The sequence below is a fragment of the Triturus cristatus genome, chromosome 5_1 (assembly GCF_964204655.1).
Source record: "Triturus cristatus chromosome 5_1, aTriCri1.1, whole genome shotgun sequence".
In the NCBI taxonomy this organism is placed as follows: Eukaryota; Metazoa; Chordata; class Amphibia; order Caudata; family Salamandridae; genus Triturus; species Triturus cristatus.
Window position 1 is genome coordinate 317,046,057 of NC_140587.1, and position 23,436 is coordinate 317,069,492.

At 44.0% G+C, this 23,436-nt stretch overlaps 1 protein-coding gene across 2 annotated transcripts in view; it reads left to right on the top strand.

Moving 5' to 3' along the window:
• TAF2 (TATA-box binding protein associated factor 2) overlaps positions 1-23,436 on the top strand; it is a 948,796-nt gene that overhangs the window by 144,237 nt on the left and 781,123 nt on the right. For both annotated transcript variants that reach the window (XM_085605048.1, XM_085605049.1), the window contains exons 7-9: positions 5,614-5,798; positions 15,792-15,905; positions 19,227-19,326. In XM_085605048.1, the coding sequence (XP_085461174.1) occupies positions 5,614-5,798; positions 15,792-15,905; positions 19,227-19,326 (399 nt within the window). The remainder of the gene's footprint in view (positions 1-5,613; positions 5,799-15,791; positions 15,906-19,226; positions 19,327-23,436) is intronic.

Below are 23,436 nucleotides of genomic sequence, written 5' to 3' on the forward strand. Positions count from 1 at the left end.
AGTATGCACTGCCAGGAACCTGATCCTGCAGGCCAGTGCACAACACTTATGCCACGCGCCCTCTGCCTGGCACAGCGATTTCTATGCGCTCTTGACAGGTGTGGAAAAAACTTCAGTTTCAATCTCTGCTATTCCATCCCGCAGCAGCAGACTTGCAAATCCCATACACGCCTATAGACCCCGTGCAGCCACAATAGAAGTCAATGGGAGAAAGACATTCTCAGGATGATGTTTTTTAAATATCCCCCTTTCCTCTTCCCACATGCTGGCATGTATGGTAAGATCTGCCTCATATATACACATAAATAAATATTTGAAGGGTTCCTCAGCACTCTCCAAGTCTTGGGGCTCAGCAGAGTATATAATCTTCCGGCTGGATTTCGGCTGCACACTACTTCCGGGAAACTCTGGAGTGCAGAGTGCCCCTCCTACCCCCGTTCGGCTGGTGATGGGTGCGGGGCGAGGCCAGGCTGGCAGTGTGTGCCCAGAGGATCAGGGTGAGCCTTGCCCCTCCTGCTACGGATGGGTGCGGGGTGAGGCCAGACTGGCAGTGTGTGCTCAGAGGGTCAGGGTGAGCCCGGCGCCCCTCAGTCCAGGACCGGGAGCCCTTCCCCTCCTGCTAGTGATGGGTGCGGGGCGAGGCCAGACTGGCAGTGAATACCCAGAGGATCAGGGCAAGCTCTGCCCCTCCTGTCCCCGTCCTGCTAGTGATGGGCGCGTAGCGAGACCTAACTGGCAGTGAGCCCAGAGGGTCAGGTTCAGCCCGACGCCCCTCCGTCCAGGACGGGGAGCCCTACCCCTCCTGCCAGTGATAGGGGAGGCCGTGAGGGGCGAGGCCTGGCTGGCAGAGTGTGCCCAGACTCCAGAGGGTCAGGGTGAGCCTTGCACTTCCTGCTACGGATGGGTGCGGGGCGAGGCCAGACTGGCAGTGTGTGCCCACAGGGTCAGGGTAAGCCCCGCCCCTCCCATTCACTGAGGGCACTATGAATCTGCAGCTCCTTCCGGGTTGTTTATTCCACCGGTGATGTAATGATGGGTATTCTGAAGGAAGCTGGGTCACGCCGAGGGCCCAGGAACCGGTCTGCCCGCCTCTGGGGCGGGGCGTTCCCCGTGTGGCTACCTGCCAATGGCACAATATTGCACAAATGGAGTTTAAATTCAGGAAACCCCGGTGTGAGCTGTGCCCGGGGGGTGGGGGGAGGTGGGGCCGGGGGGGGGTTGTGTTCCCAGGTGGCTCACTCACCACGGCACCGTGTTGCACACCCCGGTGTGAACTGGGCCGGGGGCTGGCTCGGTGCTGCCCCAGGGACACTGCCCGTCATCAGGGCGTGCTCTTCCCGCACTCTGGGGCGGTTTTTTTTCATCTTTTTTAAAAATTATTTTATGCGTTTTTGTATAGCGCGGACTTTACCCGAAGGTGTCAGAGCGCTTCACAATAGGAACAGTACTGATACATGAGGTACAAATTACAAGTGTGCCCTGCTATGGTCAGAGGCGCCCCCGCACTGGCTGCACAGCCCACAGCCCAGCCGGGGGTGCCCGGGAGCCTGCCGCGCTCCATGAGGACTGTGGTGAAACCCGAAATACTGATGCTTAAATGCACTTTGCGTTCTCTCGCGCTCTAAAGACAAATGTGTTGTCGATTGTCAATGCTTGTGTTTTCTAGTTTACACAAGGGATATCATCTGCTCTACATAGTCTATTCATTCATCCATCTTTTTGCCCACCCGCCAGTAACTGTAAATGAGTGCTCCCACAGGGCCAACTCTGCACGTGTCCATCTCTGCCACGCGCACACACCTCACGGGGCTTCATGGCGCTATGGGCCGAATTGCAGCGCAGATCTGCTCCCTGGCGAAGCAGCTGTCCCTTCGTAAGGTCAGGACACCGGCTCTGTTGGGGCAGAGCAAAAGGCACGCCACTGCCTTTCTCCGAGGCAGAGCATGCCTCGGAGAAAGGCAGCCTCCTTTTCGGATTCGGGGGCGTGTTTTGCTGTTGTCTCCTCCCTGAGACTTTTCGCAAAAAACACGCCCCCCGATCCGAAAAGGACGGGGCATGATTGGAGTGACGGGACCTCTTCTTTAATGGCTGGCCAGCATTTACGAGGCCAGCCAATGGAGAACAGGGCAGAAGAGGGGCGGGTTCAAGCCCCTCTTCTCCCAAGTCATTAAATCTCCGGACTTCCGGTCTGCCGACCGGATGGTCCCGAGACCTAAAAAGGGGGAGTGAAAAGAGAAGAGGTGAGTGGAGGAAGGAAGGGGTTGGAAAGAGCGGAGCAAAGATGCAGTGAAGAAGGGATAGCAGGGGAGAATATAAGAGAATCATTGGCAGTGAGAAGAAGAGAGAGGACGAGCAGTGAAGAAGGGAGAGCAGGGGAGAATATAAGAGAAACATTGGCAGTGAGAAGAGAAGAGTGGACGACAGAAAGGAGGCTGCGAATAGAGAAGCAAGAAAAAGTTCTACAGAAAAGGGCGTCATAAAGACAGAAGGGAAGGAAAACGTGCAGTGAGAAGAATTGTGAAGGGAGGGTGAAAAGACAATTGGCAGAGAAGAGATACTAGAAAGGGAGAGTATGAGATAAAGGTCAGTGGGTAGACAAAGAGCGTTCAATAGACAAAGAGGCAGTGGAGAAGGGTGAGAATACGGTGAGAAGGAGGAAAGAGAAACGAGGAGGCAGGACACGAGGAATGGGCAGCGAAGACAGTAGGAGAGAGAGAACGAGATGAAAGGGCAGTGCAGATAGGAGAGAAGCAAGAGTTTAAGACATAAAGGCCTAATGAAGACCGTCGTGTGGAAAGGGTACTATAAAGGTACAGTGGATAGAGCAGGGAAAATAATTTAAGATGTGAAGGGGTGATAAAGAGAGGAGAGAATGGGAGTGTGCAAAAAAGAACCAGGGTAGTAAAGAAAGAAAGGAGTTGGCGAGAGAAGGAGGGAGTGAAGAGAGGAGAAAAAGGGAGAGTGTAAACCAGACACACCTTTCTGTGATAACAACACTGATGCGCAAACAGAGCCTGGGGGAGTGTGGTGAAGTTGATGAAGGGACTGAAGGGGCGAGCAGAGAAGGAATCTAGACTGTGAAGGGGTGAGGCCGAGAAACCAGACAGTGGGAGGCTGATTACCCGGGCCAGGGGGGCAGGAGAGGTGTTCGAATCCAAGCAGCGCTACAATACTTGATACAGTCCTGGCATGAGCGGGCACATCCGTTCCATGCCGATAAGCACGCTGCATCGGTTTGCTCCCCACTTCAAGGGCGATGCAAGGAAAACAAAAAACATTCAAAGCCCGGCTAGAGCAGTCTGTTCCCAAGGGAGCCAAGTGTATCGAAAACACGCACATCCGCCCCCGGCCATGGGCCCCCGGACGGCACATTTGTGCTTTTATAAATAAAGTGTAGCAGCGCATGTCTGGAGGCCCCCTACAGAACCCGCAGCCGCCAGATGCAACTGTATCTCTTTTTCGACTGAAGGGGTCCGGCGATACATGTATCACAGGCGGGTGGCAGGTCATGACTGTGTGTAGATACACTGTAACACGCAGAGTTGGGTTAGTTGTGTGCTACTTTGTAAAGCAGCGGTTATTTTCTGTGACCTATTAAAAGTATTTAGGGCTAAATTACTATATAAAGCTACTGCCCGAGGGGGCGCTAAGCCCGATAAGATGGCGGACTCGTGATCTTGCTTCTCCCATCCGGCCCGTTAACTCCAGCGGGATTCCCTGCTGCCTGGGGATCCCCTTACCCAAACGAGGACCCTTGGGTGCTGCTTCGTACTTTGGGATCCGAATGAGCTCGGCTTTCCTGCGTGATCGGCCGGGACTCTACGCCGGAGCAGGCACATCGGAGCCCGGCCCTTCGTGAAGACAGCCGCCTACCTGCGGGGGTTACACAGCTCCCTTGCCTCCTTTTCGGATTCGGGGGCGTGTTTTGCTGTTGTCTCCTCCCTGAGACTTTTCGCAAAAAACACGCCCCCCGATCCGAAAAGGACGGGGCATGATTGGAGTGACGGGACCTCTTCTCCAATGGCTGGCCAGCATTTACGAGGCCAGCCAATGGAGAACAGGGCAGAAGAGGGGCGGGTTCAAGCCCCTCTTCTCCCAAGTCATTAAATCTCCGGACTTCCGGTCTGCCGACCGGATGGTCCCGAGACCTAAAAATAGAGGCAGAAATGAGGGAAGAGGAAGGGGAGACGTACACTATTATGGGGAAAGAGTAGACAGGAGCAAATGCTGCATACGGGGAAGTGTGAGGGGGAAGCGGGCAAAAATAGGGTATGAGTGCAGGGAAAGGTCAGGGGATACGGAGGCAAGATTTAGAAGTAACTGCAGAAAGGAAAATCAACAAGCCCGTGCACGCGAGAGCGAGCACCAGGCCATACAGTGAGGGGCGAACCGAGATGCGGGAGCTGCTGGTGTGCGCGCGCGGTTGCGAGCAGCAGCATATGTTTCCAATTATTGCGCCCGAGTCTGGGCATGATAATTAGAAACATATGCTGCGCGTAACCGCAAGCATTAGGCCGTGGGCGTGCACATGGGTGGGACAAAAAGAGGCTTTGGCCAACTGCGTGCTGTCTTTGTTAAAAAGACGCACGCAAGGGCCAATATCCTGGGGCAAAACTACAAGCACACGCGCGAGCGTGTGGTGGATTTCTGAAAGCCCTTACTTAAGGTCGAGCCTGGCAGCGCATGTGCGCTGTGCTAGGCTAGACCTAAAAAGCTAAGCCTATGAGGCCAGTGCCAGAACAAGACATGCTGGGCAATGGAAGCTGCCGGGGAAGGAACAATGCATATTTTCAGTTGTTTGGGCATTTAGACTATTAGGGTATTTTCTTTGCTGTGCATTCTTTGATCTATGAACTTAGGCTTTCTTTTGGTAGAAACATGTTGAAACATTCCCATATGTATCATTTAAAATAACAATTAAAGGTTTTGGGGAAAAATCGATCCTGCTTGGGCTGTGGAGACTTTTGCTTGCATTTGGGAAATTACCGTTTTTCACCTTCCATGAATACATATTCTACGTTTGGAATTGAAATGTTCCCGGTCACCACATGCAAGCAAAAATGTTCTCTGTTTATGACTTTGATAAAGAATCCTATAATGCAGAACTAGAAATACAAGTGAGTAACATTACCCTATAATCAAGGCATACTTTATTATCGATGAACTATCATCCAGTGTTGACACAACAATATTTGGAAAAAAATTCTCTAGTAAATTATGTAGTACACTTACTTGGGTGGCTCTCTGTGTATGGTTTCAAATCTGTCCCAGTTATAAGGAGAGATGTTGCATGGGCAATATCATTCTAAATGGTATTTTCACTTATGTTTTTGTAGTTTTACTCTCTGCTCCAAAGTCTATGCGGTCATTTGACAATTACCTTTAACTCTACACCTGCCTATCTTCTACCTCATTGTATACTCTATTTAAATATCTTGTTTGATATAATGCTTAGAAACTGTCTCACATCAGTGTTTAATGCTCTACAAATAAATACATTTGTAATTCTTTTTGGGTTGTGCTTCTTTGGTACGCGTGTATCTTCCCACTTCAATAATTTCTGTAGCGATTGCAGGCATTGTTTTACTAATGTATTATTACTTTTCGTTTTAGGTTACTCATTTTTGCTTACCACAGCTTCTGCCTCTTTTGAAGCATACAACTTCCTACCTCCATGAGGTATTTGAATTTTATGAGGAGATTCTCACCTGTCGCTACCCATACTCCTGTTTTAAGACTGTCTTCATAGATGAAGCTTACGTCGATGTAGCTGCTTATGCTTCAATGAGTATTTTCAGGTTGGTGAGAACATAGTCTCATTTTTGTACTTATCGAGTTATACATTCATGACAGAGGTGTCTGGCTACGGACATGCAAGGGGTTCAGTTGAAAAATGTAATAGTGGAACTTCTATTTAAAAAAAATATTATAACTGTCTTTTTATTGTTTTCTAATGTGAGAACATGACATACAGACAGTGAAGCATGGTTTAGCAGTATATTTGGAAGTTGGTTCATGATCAGACTTGATGCAGTTCATGTATGTCCCCTCTGGCTAGGTATGTACAAACATCAAGGTAACATGCCCTAAAAGTAGTCTCAACATAAAGCCGTTATACCACCCCCACTTTTACATTGCACCTCTTCTGCCCTTTTACAGTAATCCATCCCCTTAAACCATTCATTGAACTTAGTCTTCTATTTTATTTAAAAGGCATGCGTTAGAGTAATTTAAAAATCTCTAGTATTTGAGGGCGATGGGTAAGACCACTTGATTGATTCGAAGTGTGTTTTAAAAAATTACCTGCGTGTTAGAAACAAATTGGATATCAATAGCAATATCACGAGAGATCCTTCCAATCTTGAAAATTCTACAAAGCTAATAAAGATTAGTTCAGGATGCAAAATTAAATCTTCATTGATTAGAAACTACCATGAGGGCAGTTTTAATAATAAATGAGCTCACTTTTCATTTCCTTTTTTCTAGATTGGTACATTTTTTGTCTATCCTCATTATCGTAGGAGTCACTTGCATCTACTGCTTAAATCATCTCATTAAAAATCACGTCCAGTGTACTAGCTTTCCACTTAATTGATGACCATATTGTTGAGTTTAAATGTTGAGTTTATCAAAAAAGGTTTAGAAACTTCACATAGATTATTCTGTTTACCTAGCGGTGACAAAAAAAAAATCCAGGTTTGGAGCCCTCTTTGGAATGCATCTGAAACCTGTTTATCTGTTTTTATTTTATATTGTATGTTATAAAAAGTTACCATCCTTTCATTTGTTCTTTATGCCTCTCATTCTCACTGACCGCTCCTCAATCTAGTTTCCAATTTTGTAGGATTTTCTTCTTGTCGGAGTACCCATCGCCAATATAATTATCAGTTACACTACATGTGGGTCCAAGTATTGATGACTAAAAGTGCAGTTTAATTGCAAATATTACAAAAACTATGAAGACTGTATATTTTGTTTACTTTTCTTTTGATGGTAACTAAAAGGCTTTTAGTTTACAAACTTGTTTTATATATTTTGTCTAATTAAATCTATTTAAAAAAATGTATTTAAAGATTTTAAAAAATGATCAAAATAAATTGAGCCCACCATAATTTGTTATATCCTGTTCTTGCTTTGTCATTTATTTCCATACCATATCTGTCCCTCGTATCATGTTTCAATTTCTGTTGGCTAAAATTCTTTCTGGGTCCCTGAATGCTGTGACTCGCTATCCAGCTCCATTTTTATTGGCAGTTTCACCTTTCTTGTATTTAATTCTATAGTATCTAAACCCATATATTGGGATCCCCTTGACAATCATGGCGTAGCCACCCCATAACCTACTTTGTCTTAAATAATGTGGTAACCTCGCCTTTCATTTGGGCTGGAAATCCCAGGACTATCCTTGAATTCGAATTCTCAAGTGCTCTGATCTTGCAACCAGTTGTTTATTCGATTTCATGTTTAAATTAATGCCCTTACTCATTACCCTAGGGTTGCCTGAGGCTATTTGTCAATCTCACAAGTTCTTACATTCAGGTTACTTGTTCTGCCTCAAACTCTTTCAACCCACAATGAGTTTATAAAATGTGTTTTGAAATGAGAGATTGATATTGTTCCCCAGTTAACTAGGGGAAGACTCTGCTTGAGAGTGCAACTGTTGTCTTTCTATGCTTTACTTATATAGTCCAGGTGGTAAGCAAGTGTCTACTTCCTTTATTTATTTTTCATTTTGTAATTTGTATTTTCAATTCTCACTGACTCCGCAGAAGTTTATTTCCTTCCTTTATAGACTTCCCTTCTAGTTCTGACCCCTTCTCCAATACTGCCAGCAGTTACTTTGCAACAGTACTACTATGTAGCTGTTTGATGAGGTGCTGATGGAGAGGTTACTGATGCAAGATGCCTACCATGTGGCTCTCCCTTACTCCACTAATACTGTTTCACCGTGAATATCTGCTCCTATCACCTTTTCGCTTCTTGTCCCTCTAATCTCGGTCAGCCCTGTACTGCTAATGCTAATTCCATAACAAGACCTGCACTGAAATCTCTCTGCAAATCCTCTTCCCACACATTGGCAGATGCTCTGATTTGTCCAGTCATATTTTCATTATGACCACTTCTCTCTGTCCTGCCATATATAGCATCATGTTCTTTGCAGGTCGCTTGTAGTTGTTGAGATGCTTCTTTCTCTTACACCTACATGATGTAGTGTTGGGTGCAGGATATCCAACAGTACACCATTCCCCTTGCCTAAGTCGGTAGCACCATGTTTATAGTTGCATGTGGCTCGGAGAATAGGCAGGACTCCACCACAAGCTCTTTGGTAAAGTAGTAAACAGGCATATGATAAAGGAGTTCAATTTCAGATAAAGAAATACACTGTTCTTCATTGCCTTAATGGTTCAGTGACATATTGCCTTAATTTAAGATTGCAAAGCAGAATACAAACCTGGGCCTTTTCCAGGAATGTAGAGATTGGGAAGTCATATCTTATCCCATGGCATCTTGATGACAACAACAAGATTATGAAGTCAAAATAAGAGTGACATTTCAGGTAACATACTGGTCCTGTTCCTAGTCTCTTCCTTTCAGTAGCTGTATCACCCAGTTCAGCATCATAAAATGATCAACTTCATTTTGGTAAGCTTTCAAATCACTGAAAGAATGAGGTGGGACATTAAATGTTTGAATGACAGTTGAGGGAGCGTACCCAGCACATCAGCCTTCTGACCGCTGCACAGTTCTCTCTATATCTATATGTATATATAAATATATATATCTATATCTATATATAGGTATATAAAGATATATAGATATTTATATCCCAACACGAGTTCCGCCAAGACTGCCGAACTCCAAGGTGGGTGCATCCTTTATCGTGAGGTGGGCTCACATACATTTCTCTCCAAAACAAACACTGAACACTCACGGGGTCTTATTAGACATTTTTTTCGATGAGCAGACGCGTGTCGGCGATTTGCCTTTCTCAATGCTCGTGAAGTCTACAATGCAAAGTAAATGACATGCATTTAAAATCATTTGAACTGATCCTATTGGATGATATCATCATGGCAAACAAGGAAGGACTACTGCCATTACAGTTTACATACTGTTATTTCGACCGCCATGCTGGAATGTTGTTGCACTCATATAATCCAAATTTTTTATATTCCTCATTTATACAGTCCCAAATGAGCCAATACAATATTAGTCTTGCGTAGACAAAAAACTATAGTACTGAGTATCTCGTTCAAGGATGGCCATAATTATTTCAGTCCTCCTCATAATTCCACCCTGAATGGGCTGCCCTTCAGTCTCCTCAGTGCCATGTCTTGTCTCTGTTCAAAAGTCTTTTCCACCGCCGAAGATATAAACGTTGCACACATACCCGTAGGAGTCAGTCAAATGGCTGTCAAATTGCCAAATTCTACTCTTACTGACAGCAAATCAATATTAGGGTAAAAACCACCATCAAGCTGTAGTACAATATTCCCATATTAGCATGCCAGCAATAAAGTGCAGCGTGCATAAAAACAAAAATGTAAAATGTTCATTTTGTGCTTTCTGCCATGAAACAAAAAGTTATTTGCAGACAAAGAGTTTCCAAGGACTGGAAAGGAGGCATTCGAACCTCCTCTTCCCCTTACTTGTGTCTAGCTGCCATAATTCAAGCGAAAATTCACCTGGTGACATAGAGACATCGGGTCTTAGTCCTTGATCCCAAGTTCTGTTTTTATGCAGCTGTGGCTAATTTTACAGCATTTTGGTTTCACACCCGTCCCCTCTATATGCTACGTGCAGTATCTGAGGAGATGCATTTGATTTTGAAGATGCTGCAGATTTGAGGATAATGCAAACTTTTCTTGCCATGCGATTGTGATGGCCTCCTTCTAAAGTCCGCACAATTTTAGCCATTAACAAGGCTTAGTGTTGTTTCGTGAACAGGTCGGGCTTTGTGTAGTCATCCATACTACCCTGTAGTGATAATCCCCTAATCCCTTTGACATCTGGAAAGACAGTTGAGGAAGTAGTGTTGAGGGCTGATATGATGTGCTTGACCCACTTACATAAAGACAGCCGATTTCAGACTTTAGCACATTTCTTGGCTAGTTTAGTCATTACAATCAAGAGAAAGTCAGCCTCGAGTCATCTAGGGTGGGTTTTCTGGCTATAGGGGAAAGACCTTTTCTTAAAGGAACTCTCACTCACTGAATTTTCACATGCTTCATCAACGAGTTCTTCCCAACCCTCTGAGGGTCTAGGCATGCTGCAATCTCTTTCCTTAGAAGGGAGCATTTTTAAGGAAAAAGGGTGTGGGATCTATATGAAGTAATCTTTAAGATTTCCTAGGTGGTGGCCAAATCTGTATTTATTTACGGGTCTGTCTGGCAATGTTAAAAACTGGGGGAAATGGCTTAGGACTATCAGTGTGCCGAAGTCACACCTTACTCGCAGATGCTTCTGTTTGTCTGAGCTATTCTGGACAAGGTACAGTTGTGCATCTCCCCCCCCCCCCTCCCCCAAAGCGCAGTAATTTCAGGCTATGATCTTGATGTTTTAACCTTGGTCCAGGGTCTCAGTAAGGATGACTACTGGACTCCTGCATCCTGCTGGTGAAGCATGCTAGATGACATATGTGGGCTCTGCAGTGGGATTTGAAGTCCCAGTGGGTACAGCCCCAGGGGATCTCTCCAACAACTTCCTGATTGCAGAGGAGACTGCAGACGATCTGCAGTGGTGGCTTCTGCGTTGCTGTTGAGTCAATGGCAGATCCCTTCTTTGGAGAGCTCATCTGTGAGAGGTGGAGATTAGAGGCGTCTGGTCTCTGGCAGAGGCCCAGTTCCACTTCAAGCTGCTGGAGTTGTAGGCCATTGTCCTGCCCGCCATCCCAGGGTGGCTGGGCCGGTACTCACAGACCACACAACCGCCATGTGATAGAGCAACAAACAGGGGGGCAGCGGGATCCTGGGCCCTGTGTCAGAAGTTGCAACTCCTCTGGAAGTGGCTGGATCACCAGGGGATTTTCCTAGTGGGGGCAGCGCACCTGGTGAAATCTGTAAACCCCAGGGCAGACCAACTCAGTCAGCGAAGCCTAGCAGATCATGACTGGCAGTTAAACCCCGAGGTGGCACAGGGTATCTTTCACAAATGGGAAGAACCCTGACTTGATTTCTTAACCTCTGCGGTGGAACATGCAATGTCAGTAATTTTGCATGCTGGAAATCCCAAGACGATGCTCTTGGAGATTCAGTCAGTGCAGAGTGGCGCTCGAGACTCCATTATGCATTCCCACCTCTACTTCTCCTTCCTGAGTTCTGGAAAAGATCAGGAATGACCGAACCCAAGTAATCCTGGTGGCCGTGGTTTGGGCAAGGAGAGTGTTTATGCTTGTGTCCCCCTGGGCATGAGCATCTGTTCTCCAATTAGGCTGCCACTTTGGGAGGCTCTTCTGTCACGTCAGTAGGGCAGGGTCCTTCACTCTGGGCTTTGCACTCTTCATGTCCATGCTTGGAGAATGAGCTACGACACTTGACTGCATTCCACCTTACTCCTAATGAAGCAGATGTTTTCTTGGCAGAAAGGCTTTCCTCCATTAAATCACTATACGCCTGCCATTGGGATAGGTTTGTGGTTTTGTGCGGCGTTCAGCAGATCAAGCCACTGCAAGCCAAACTATCCGAAGTATTGCTTTTTATGTTGTCTGTAGCCCAGAAAGTACTGGTTACTGGATCAGTCGTTCTTATTTAAAACACCTTTTGGGATGTTTTTTTGAAAGGTTTGCAGCATTTGCTCCCACCTACATCAGTCATCGTGCCTCAGTGGAACTTAAACTTAGTCCTCACATTCCTGATGTTTACTGGATGTGTGCTCCATTTGAGCCGCAACATAGTTGTCCATTGTCTTACCTCACTCTCGACGATTTTCCACATTGCCATAACATTGGTGCAGAGTGCTAGTGAGCTACAAGCCCCCTCGGTCAACCCATCGTACACGACATTGTTTCTAGACAAGCTGGTGCTAAGGATGCAGGCTTCTTTTCTACCAAAAGTGGTCACTCCTTTTCATGTGTTGCAAATGATCAAACTCCCGGCAATCTTCGCCTTACCTCACCCTTCTAGGGGTGAAGAGAGACTATCCTAAAGGTGTCCTAAGTTCCTACTTTGATCACACCAAAGAACATCTTGTGGAGATAAGCTCTTTGTTGGATTCGGTGAGACAAAAAAAGGCAATGCAGTTGAGAAAAAAACATCTGCTGAATTGTTCTCTGCATCAATCTACACACAGTCTAAGAAGCAGCCAACCAATGGCTTGTGGGCTCATTCCACCAGAGTCAAGGCTGCTACCACTTTTATTGGTATGCAGAGTGGCTCTCCTGAATATTTGCAGGCTGCTATGTGGGTGTCAGTTCACACATTCACAAAGCACTGTTGCCTAGACATCCAGATCCATTGAGACGTGCACTTTGCCCACTCGGTCCTGCGTGACCTTTTGGTCTGACCCATTTAACAGTCCTACCACCTGAGAGGAACTGCTTTGGTTTCTATTCACAAGGTGAGGAATCGGCGGTCAGAAGTAGCTATCAGAAGGGCATGTTACTTACCTTCAGAAGCGCTCTTTCTGGTGGATACTCTATCTCAGTGTTTTTTAACCTGTTGTCCAGGAACCCCCGGGGAGCTGCAACACCTACTCAAGGGGGCTGTGACTGCTTAGAAAATTAAATATGAACAGATTAATAAAGTGCTATAAATGAAGACTTAAAATAGAAAACGTTCTATAAGCGTGAAGGAATTTGAAGTTGATGGACAAAAATTAAGATTGATTGTGGAAGCAGTGCAAGTGCATCAAACAGAATATAGTATGGACGAGTGATGGTCTCAATTGAAGTTAGAAAAGCTCCAACCTTGTAAAGCAAAAGAACATCCCCCCCACTCCTGGATTTCATGATTCTGGGGACTTTAAACAACTTCTGGCTAGCGGAGTGTTGCGACCTAATAGGGTCTTACGGGTGAGGAATTTCTGAATCAATTTGGCACCCTTTTGATACATTACTCTATGTGCCATGCACAGTACCTTAAAATGGATCCTTTTGGTCTCTGGTAACCAGTGCAGGTCCACCAACACTGCTGATATGGAATGATTTCTAGGAATTTTTAACAATGTAAGAGCTGCGGCGTTTTGAATAACTTGAAGTCTTTTTACGACTGACTTGGGATTACTCGGGTACAGGGAGTTTCCATAGTCTAGTCTGGATATGACCAGTCTTTGTAATCCTTCTCGAGGATTCTAGCAGCCATCCCAGGATTTTTCTCAAGGTCTTTAATAGGCCAAATCAACTGGATGCCAATTGTTTTGCTTGACTTGCCTTTGACAGCTTGTTATCAAGCTGTACCTCTCCAGGATCTTGACTTCTGATTTAGGAGTTGGTTGATTGGCAAGAGAGTCAGGCCAATTCAATTCTAGCAACCTCCCTGGGCTGTTTCCCACCACCATCACCTCAATTTTCTCCCCATTTAGTTTGAAACTGCTTTCTGTTATCCAATCTACCACTTCTTTAAAGCAGTTGTTGAGATGGTTAGATGTCCTATCCATTTGTTTGGAGAGTGAGACGACAATCTGAGTGTCGTCAGCATACAGTGTTGTAGAGAAAACATAGGTTTGTTTGATTTCAGTCCGTGAGAGGATATGCAGACTGAGCAGTGATCGGACTTAGTGAGTATCTCTGCGGGTCCCCACATTTCAAGGTGTAGTTTTCTGATAGTATACCTTCCTCACCTAAAACGTTCTATTTTTGAGGAACGAAGTAAGCCACTTTAGTACTGTTCCTGTTATGCCTGCTGCCTGTAATCTACTGGCTCTTCGTGCCTCTCTCTCTCTCTCTCTCCTCTCTCCTCTCTCCTCTCTCCTCTCTCCTCTCTCCTCTCTCCTCTCTCCTCTCTCTCCTCTCTCTCCTCTCTCTCCTCTCTCTCCTCTCTCTCCTCTCTCTCCTCTCTCTCCTCTCTCTCCTCTCTCTCCTCTCTCTCCTCTCTCCTCTCTCTCCTCTCTCCCTCTCTCCTCTTCAGACATGCATGTTCTACCTTATTTAATGTGTTAAGTTCAGCCATTACATGTTGGTTCATATTTAAATTTGTATTGATCAGGGATTAAATACAGATATCATTTCATAGCCACCCTGTTTTTTTCTGGTTGCTCATATCGATTGCACACACGTTAACATTACCTCTTATCTATACGTAGCCTAAACAGTAGGGAAAATTAGCCACGGGGAATGGTTTAGTAAAATAAAATAATGGGCATATGCTTCTAAAGAAGTTAATTCACATACAGGTTTGAAGAGGGTGACTCATTTTAGCATTGCAAGGCCGGACTAGACAGATGACCATTTATCAATTTTTAATTTGTTTTTACGTTTCATTTTCATCAATATGCAATTTGTAGCAATTGATTTTCTGAATCAGTACTTCGTTAGATGCTACCTGGTTAATTGTTTGACGTGATTAAAGATCAAGAAGTTAGGTCTCACTGAAGCTTCACCTCTGTGACCAAATTTTTTTTTCCCATGCTGTGTTTTTCACTAGTCTTTAGTCCCAAGGTGAACAATAAGCATATGTTATGGTTGCCTTTCACTTTTTGCATTTTCATCAAATGGCGAGTCTCATGAATGCAAATGCTTCATTTTTGTCCAGGATCCAAAGAAGGTGGTGGGTGATTTTCTGCTGCCTAATTCTTTTTGCAGGTCAATGTTAACTTAGATTTTTTCTGAACCTGGGCCCTGACGCATAGATATACTTTCATCCACCTCATTGTTCCGACTTTTCATTGACTTCTCAAATAGATTATTCTTAACCAACTGGAGCAAATTGTACAAATGAATGTTTAGAAAATATGTATGATATTTGCTAGAGCAATTTTGTAAACAGATTTTTTTCACAAAGTCTTTCCTACAATCAATGAATTTCTTGAAAATGTCCAGTTCTTTTCCTGAAAGTGAGATAATTCCCTGGATCTCACTTAGTTAGAATTCTTTGGATATCCAGGAACGCCAGCAAACCTACTTCCATTGATTTTTAAATGGAGAATTGCAGCAGAACATTGGAGTTTGAAATGTAATACTAATCTAAAGTTTGTTGCGCAGCAAATTATATATTTGTCTATATCATATCATAAGAACTAACCCCATGCTTCTTACATGCATATTATTATGCTACCTGTTGCTAAGCTGCTTCTCACCAGTACACATTTTTTCCACTTTGATGCCTTAAAAAGGTTAGTGTGTCCACCCTGCTCCTGCAGTACATATTACGGCACTTAGCCCTTCTCAGTTCCACGGTGACGTATGGTCAGTGGAGACAAAATAAAAAGTACGTCTAATACACTGCTGATGTAGTTCTGTTTCAAACCAAAAGATTTCACAGTGGTAGAGAAAAGGGAATGGGAGACTTCCGGGTGAAGGTATTTTAAGGTTTTAAATTTTATTAAAATAAAACAAACTGTGGAAAAGGTGGATGTCTGTATCAACACAACTGGGGAGAAGTAAGGTGGAAGATTGCAAAGGGAAATTCGGAAGTGACCACAAGGCGTATAATTTTGCAGAACGAACAGAAAGGGATGCAGGTATAAGGGTGCAGACAATTCATACTTGGTATGCTTGAATCTGTGATTTCCTAATGTGGGTTACTCGTGTTTGAAGGAAGGGACAGGTTCAAGGTAACACCTGAAATATTAACATTGAGTGTTTAACACCAAGAACTTAGTGTTCCTCTTCTAACCTTAGATTTCTTTCAATGCAGTACTAACTTGTTGCACAGTGCAATGATTATTGACCAGACTCCGTTGACTAGAAGATGTTTGGCTGAAGCATTGGCACAGCAGTTTTTTGGCTGCTTCATATCCAGGATGTCCTGGTGAGTATGTATAGAATTTCATTGAACATTGCAGTAACCTTGAAATGAACACCAGCCTTATTTAGCATTATGTTATCTAAAGATCTCCAAAGTTAGCCACGACTAAAAGGTATGTGCACACAGCCAAGAATAAAAGACACATTTTTAAATCTTTAAGTTTAACTCCATTCTTTTAAAGGCAGGTTGTGGATAAGTCTTGTACAACTATGCTCTTCACCATTATATCTTTCCCAAATTCGCATGCTTGAATGCTCGATTTTGTCAGGCTGGGAATCCTCAATAGTCAATGTTAACGGGGTTGTGTCCCCTACACTGCAGTACAAAATTTGAGCTGTTCAGCCTCTGTAGGGAGTTGGAGCTCTGAGTCCTTTAACTTAATTGGACAGAGGATGGGTTACATAAAGAGGTGAATGGACTGCTTGTAGTCCATGGATTCAGAAATAGGTCCTCTTTATTAACCATATTTATCCCCTCTTTCCAATTTATCTCCCTCTTTGACAGTCTTTCCCCTTGTCTTTGGGTCACTTGAATTCTTCCACTCTTTGAAGGCGAAGTGTTTGTCTTTGGCTATGGTGCTGACTTTGGATCCAGGAGCCCTGGGTTCTATTCTTAGCTTTCATATACTGTTAATTTTATGATGTTAGGCAATTTATTTTCTCTTGCTGTAAATCATGACACATGCAAAATCAACAATTGATGGACAGAATGCAGAACAATGTCATACATTCACCCCAGTACAGAGATCTGGGCCTAAATCCATCGTTTTTTTGCTCACCATGCCATTCCAGTTTGAACCCAGCCATATGCAAATCAGTCTTGACCCTGTGCCCCATGGGAACAGTCCAGCCCGAACTGCCAAGCCAGGTCCTCCCTGGACTGGAAACAAGCATCCTAGGACCGGTTTCGGGCTTTCAGCCCTCGTCAGCCAGGATAGCTTGATTCCAGTGGCATGGAGAGCAAGGGACTCACGTCTGAGCATACCCTTCCCACTCGGGGTGACAAATGCAAAATCAACAATTGATGGACAGAATGCAGAACAATGTCATACATTCACCCCAGTACAGAGATCTGGGCCTAAATCCATCGTTTTTTTGCTCACCATGCCATTCCAGTTTGAACCCAGCCATATGCAAATCAGTCTTGACCCTGTGCCCCATGGGAACAGTTCAGCCCGAACTGCCAAGCCAGGTCCTCCCTGGACTGGAAACAAGCATCCTAGGACCGGTTTCGGGCTTTCAGCCCTCGTCAGCCAGGATAGCTTGATTCCAGTGGCATGGAGAGCAAGGGACTCACGTCTGAGCATACCCTTCCCACTCGGGGTGACAAATGCAAAATCAACAATTGATGGACAGAATGCAGAACAATGTCATACATTCACCCCAGTACAGAGATCTGGGCCTAAATCCATCGTTTTTTTGCTCACCATGCCATTCCAGTTTGAACCCAGCCATATGCAAATCAGTCTTGACCCTGTGCCCCATGGGAACAGTCCAGCCCGAACTGCCAAGCCAGGTCCTCCCTGGACTGGAAACAAGCATCCTAGGACCGGTTTCGGGCTTTCAGCCCTCGTCAGCCAGGATAGCTTGATTCCAGTGGCATGGAGAGCAAGGGACTCACGTCTGAGCATACCCTTCCCACTCGGGGTGACAAATGCAAAATCAACAATTGATGGACAGAATGCAGAACAATGTCATACATTCACCCCAGTACAGAGATCTGGGCCTAAATCCATCGTTTTTTTGCTCACCATGCCATTCCAGTTTGAACCCAGCCATATGCAAATCAGTCTTGACCCTGTGCCCCATGGGAACAGTCCAGCCCGAACTGCCAAGCCAGGTCCTCCCTGGACTGGAAACAAGCATCCTAGGACCGGTTTCGGGCTTTCAGCCCTCGTCAGCCAGGATAGCTTGATTCCAGTGGCATGGAGAGCAAGCGACTCACGTCTGAGCATACCCTTCCCACTCGGGGTGACAAATGCAAAATCAACAATTGATGGACAGAATGCAGAACAATGTCATACATTCACCCCAGTACAGAGATCTGGGCCTAAATCCATCGTTTTTTTGCTCATGACACATGCCTTCCAAAATTGAGAATGCCATGATACAAACGGAATGCTTCTTTGAAGCTCCTTGTGAATTACTGGGTTCTGCTCCCTTGCCTCTCAGTTTGTTCCTTTCCTTATGGTTCTCATGTATCGCTTTGTAGCTCTTCATTTGACTCTTTATCTCCACCTCATATTTTGTGAATGTCTATCACATTGAAAGGTTTTAGCTTGACTTTTTGTGATTAAATGTTTGCTAAATAGACCTTTTTACCTCTTTTTGTGTGACTTTGTCTTTGCTTTTGTTGCTGTCCTCAACTTAACTTTGAATCCACTGTAACTTCAACACTTTTGGCACGTTCTTTAATTTCTATATATATTTTTTTCATAATCAATTTCCTTTCCCACTTCCTCGCTCCTTCTCCCTTTCTTTTTTTAATTTCTCCTGTTTACTTCCATGTTCTTTACTTCCCTATGTCTCTCCTCTCCCCTCCCTTTTTATCCACTCTCTCTCTTAAACTCTTCTCCCTTTGCCTTCCTTCTTTTACCTTTTCTTCAGTTCTTAAAGCTTATGGGGCAGCTTCTTGAACAGTTTTTTCTTTGGTAGTGTTGGGCCAAGAAAGCATAGCCTGTGGTGTTACTGTTGGCCCAATAGATGGGCAGAAAATATCCCAAATATGGTAGTGTATACTGCCTCCACAATAGCACTGTAAACAAGGGAAAGAGGAGGAAATAGAAGAGCACTTGATAAGAGTTGACTGATCAAGAGTCTTTATGTGAAAGAACCTATCTTTAGTCATGTGTAGAGAAACTGGCAGCTGCCTTCTGCTGTACCCGTCTCCCACCCGTGAAATGTGTCTAATGACAATCATAACCTTTTATCCAAAAATTATTTTTATCCTCATTCTTGGTGTTAATCTACCCAGTAATTTATCTATAACCATTGAGGTTCTCTGAAACCCTTTTTTGTTATTATTCTACTATCAAGCATAGCGATGGGCTGTAGAGTAGACGAGTAATGCACATTTGTTTCTGAGCTTTCTCTTTTTGGCAAATCAAAGCCTTTATATTTTCATTCTCATGTTAAATCAAATCTTGGTGTTGTGTTACATGTGAGAAGTAATAACATTATAGCAGAATGTAATTTCTGAACTTGTCATCCATCAAAAAAGTGTTTTTCATTTTATTTTGTTTCCTTTTGTTTTCATTTCGTTATTTAAAATAATATTCAGGTTATGGGAGCAGAAACAATCACTTTATGTTTTGATTTTTTGCAGGTCAGATGAGTGGGTATTGAAGGGAATCTCAGGGTATATTTATGGCCTCTGGATGAAAAAGACATTTGGGGTCAATCAGTACAGACACTGGATCAAAGAGGTGAGGATATTAATTGTATTTTGGGCAAAAAAAATATTTTACCAGAAGGATCCATGGCATCTTGGAAGGTCCCTTGAATATGGCAGCAGATGATTTAATTAAACCTTTATGGCTTGAAAAAAGATGAAATTCTTTTAGTTAGGAGGTCAGAATGATAAGATGGTTATTAAGAGCACTGTGATTAAAATGTCACTTCTAGGCAATGTTTATAATATGTATTCCATTTTGTTACACTTTGTTGAAAATTCAACAGTGACGGAATACAGGGTCGTATATATTCCATGCCCAAGCTGTGCCAATGCCACCTACATAATCACTCGTTATAATCCAGATCTGTAAGTGAATTATCTCAAATGTTGAGTTTGTAATCCTTTTTTCTTTATCTTGTTTTTATTCACCAATAGCACAGTATGCAATACAATAGGATGGCATACTAGTTAGCATCACAGAAGGCAAAAGAATACAATCCAGTGCAGCCATCAGTGCAAAGAGAATATACAGCATACAGTATAGTAGTCCAACATTTCAGGCAAAGGGTCTCTACATCAGGCAACCCTGAAGAAAGGCCCAGTGCGTCAGTTACAGCCTGCGAATCGCAAGTGTGTTGTAGTGCAAAAATAGATTTTCAGAGCAGCATAAAAAGTAATTAATGCATTAACTGAGGAAAACTTTTAAACAATAAATCAGCAGATAGCATCAGTGGCAGCCTACTTCAAAACGTGGCAAGAGGGGAATAATCTGATTTATCTTCTGCTCCTCCACTCCGAGGCAGTGCTTCTAACTGTCAGTAATGAGACCCGTAGATCTTTCTTGTATTGTCTTGCCCCGTTGTAAATAATCACATTTCCAATATCTTAAGTGTCTCCCCGAAATCAAGGTGCCTGAGTGGTTGAATGCTCAACCAGCAGCATTACTGACAGTTAGAAGCACTCCCTCAGAGTGGGGGAGCACAAGATAAATCTGATTAATCCCCTCTGGTCACCTCTTGAAGTAGGTTTATTTTGTGTGGTCCTGAAGAAGGTGTTTGGCTGAAAGAAAGTTTCACACCGAAACGTATGTTGGCCGTTTTTAGGAGTAATTCCTGACTATTACACCACAACGGCTGAAATAGAGCATCTCTTCCACTTGGTTTCTTCTTGTGTATGTGTGTAGTGGCGAGGCCTTGGTTTGCATGGATGGTATGGTAGGTCATGTCTGATGAACGTATAGGGGAGTGCATTGTAGGATGGGGGATTATACTATTTTATGTGTACATGATTTTGTCATAATATATATTGCATGAGTTTTTCAAAAAAATATATGTCCTATATTGTGAAATTATTATTAATATGTGACAAAAGTATTTATTGGTGAATTGAAAAGTAAAAATAAAACAAACAATTGTTTGTATACATTAGTTTGTACACTGTTTAGTGTTTCTTGGGCCAGCACTGTATAGGCATAGAGGAAGAAATACAGGTCAAGTGGGATCTTATTTTTGATTGTATGACCTCACAAATGATATCACTCATGACCTGGTCAGTGACATCACTGATGACATCTCAAATGACATCACTCATGACAACATCCACTGAACCATTCATACACCCACACAAACACTCACATACCCATACCCATGCACACACCTATATAAGTTCTCACACAACCACTCACTCATCTGTAGAGCCACTCACACCTCTACTCATTCACTCAATTCAATTCAAAAAACTTTATTGCGACAATTAAGTCATAAAAGTATCAACATCATCATTTTGCGTAAGTACAATTAGAACAAAACATAATAATCAATAAAAGTTTGTACTTATGTACCTAGAACAATAATATACTCTATATTTTATAAACAGGATACTATTGCCTATACATCCAAAAAAAGATAAAAACATTTAAATTTTCCCAGTATTAATTAGTCCTCATCTTCTAATAGCAATCTAGACCACAGAAGATCCTTAACTGGGTGTATATTATATGTGAATGGGTACCTAAACAAATAAATTAGAGGGCCTGTTCGATGGACTCTTTGTTATAAATCTGTCTAGATCGTATTATCCAGGCCCACTTGATGTATTTCGCCATTGCTATAGCAATTTTCGGGCTCGGATCTGAGCACAGGATTCTTAGAGCCTCCTCGTGCCTTCGGGTTCCTATTTGCCGACAAACGGGTAGTACCCATTTTTTCCGTGGCAGGACATAGAGGGGACAAAAAAACACAAAATGGTTCATAGTTTCAGTCATGTCCCCACACTTTGGGCATTTATCCTGAGATCCTTTGACCCACTTTGATGTAAATATGCGGATCGGAAGAGCACCTATCCTAAACTGAAAGTAGAGCTTGCGATTGCTTGGTACTTCGATCAAACCCCAGTACAGTTCCTGTCTGGGGAAGACCTTAAGTTCTAGGAATCTAGCTGTAAGATGGGATGTGCTTCCCTTCACAGATGATTCCAACCCGATCATTTCCCAATATTTTGCCTTTACAATTTCTTTTGAGGGAAAGACCGCGTTTAGGGGATCATCCCACAGATTTCTCCACCCCAGTTTATATAGTAACATTTTTAAAGATCTTAGCCAATCAATTTTTTGGAAGGGATCTTTTTCCATAATTTCCTTTAAGCCCAGAGCATAATGCTTAAGCTCCTCTGTTGTCCATATCCTGCGCCAATACAGCAAAGGGCGCAAGTTAGCTGTGTCTGATAGGGTTTTCAGACCAAGGTCCCAGACGAGGGGTAGCAAAGGAGTACTTTGTGGCACTCCAACAATTTCCCGGATAAACTCGCTCTCCATAACATTCAGGCGTTTTGAGTTATTACCATGCCCCCATAGCTCGGACCCATATAAAGACGAGCTACGGATCTTCATTGAGTAAATCTCAAGGAGTGGGCCAATTGGTTGTGTCTGCGAGTTTTTAAATCTTTTTAAAAGGAAGCCTGTCTGCTGTTGGAACTTCAATATTGATAAATCCATTTGGCTTTTCCAACTCATGTTCTTTTGCAGCGTAACTCCCAAATAAGTAAAAGCCTCAACCTGCTCCAGAGGAGAGCCATTCATAAGAATTACTCCTTTAAAAGGTTTGTAAGACCTACATGGTTTAGGGCCGTTAAGGACCATGAACTTAGTTTTGGCAACATTTATTTCCAGGCCACGTAGCAAGCAGAACTCTTCGAAGAGCCGGAGAGTGAGCTGCAGGCCACTCGGGGTTTTGGAGATCAGCAGTGTATCGTCCGCGAACATGAGGACTGGAACACGAGATCCAGCCATGGCCGGTGCATCCGAGGGGGCCCGGGACAGGAACTCGGCCACCCCATTCACGAAGAGCGAAAACAGGGTCAGTGCCAAGACACAACCCTGCCGAACTCCTCGCTCAACGGGGAAAGGCTTCGTAACCTCGCCCTGCCGTCCCCACCGGACCCTCGCAAAATTGTCCTCATGCAAGCGAACCACTAATGTCAACAACTCCGGTGCCATTCCCAACTCCTCAAGTACTCGCCACCGCTTGTTACGCGGCACTAGATCAAAGGCTGCCCGCAGGTCAACAAACACTGCGTACAAAACCCCCCCCTCTAGGACCACTGTCCTCCAATATAGGACTATAAATCTGAAGACCTGATCTATGGTACTGGTCTTAGGGCGGAACCCAGCCTGGAGAGGGCTCAGAATGTTACTAGCCTCCATCCAGGTCTGGATTTTGCCCAAGACCAGTCGTCCCATAATTTTTTTCATAGCGTCAATCAGACTAATGGGCCTATAGTTACTAGCCAACGATTTGTCCCCTTTTTTATATATTGGAACAATTTCAGCACCTTTCCAGGATTGGGGGATGACCATTTCCTGAGCTATGGCATTAGCTATAAAGGTAATGTATAGATGCCATCTTTGCCTATCGTGCAAAAATACGTCAGCAGGGATACAATCCATTCCTGGTGCACGTCCTTGTGCTATCGTATCCAAGGCCCTATCAACCTCCTCAGGGCTAAAAACAGAATTGTTAAAAACACCTTTCCCTGAGAAGCCATACTTCCTCAGTGCCCTTTGCATATTGTAACTTATAAAATTCTACCCAGGAGTTCTGAGGGACATGATTGTGCGGGCTATCAATAATCTCACCCCTCTTCC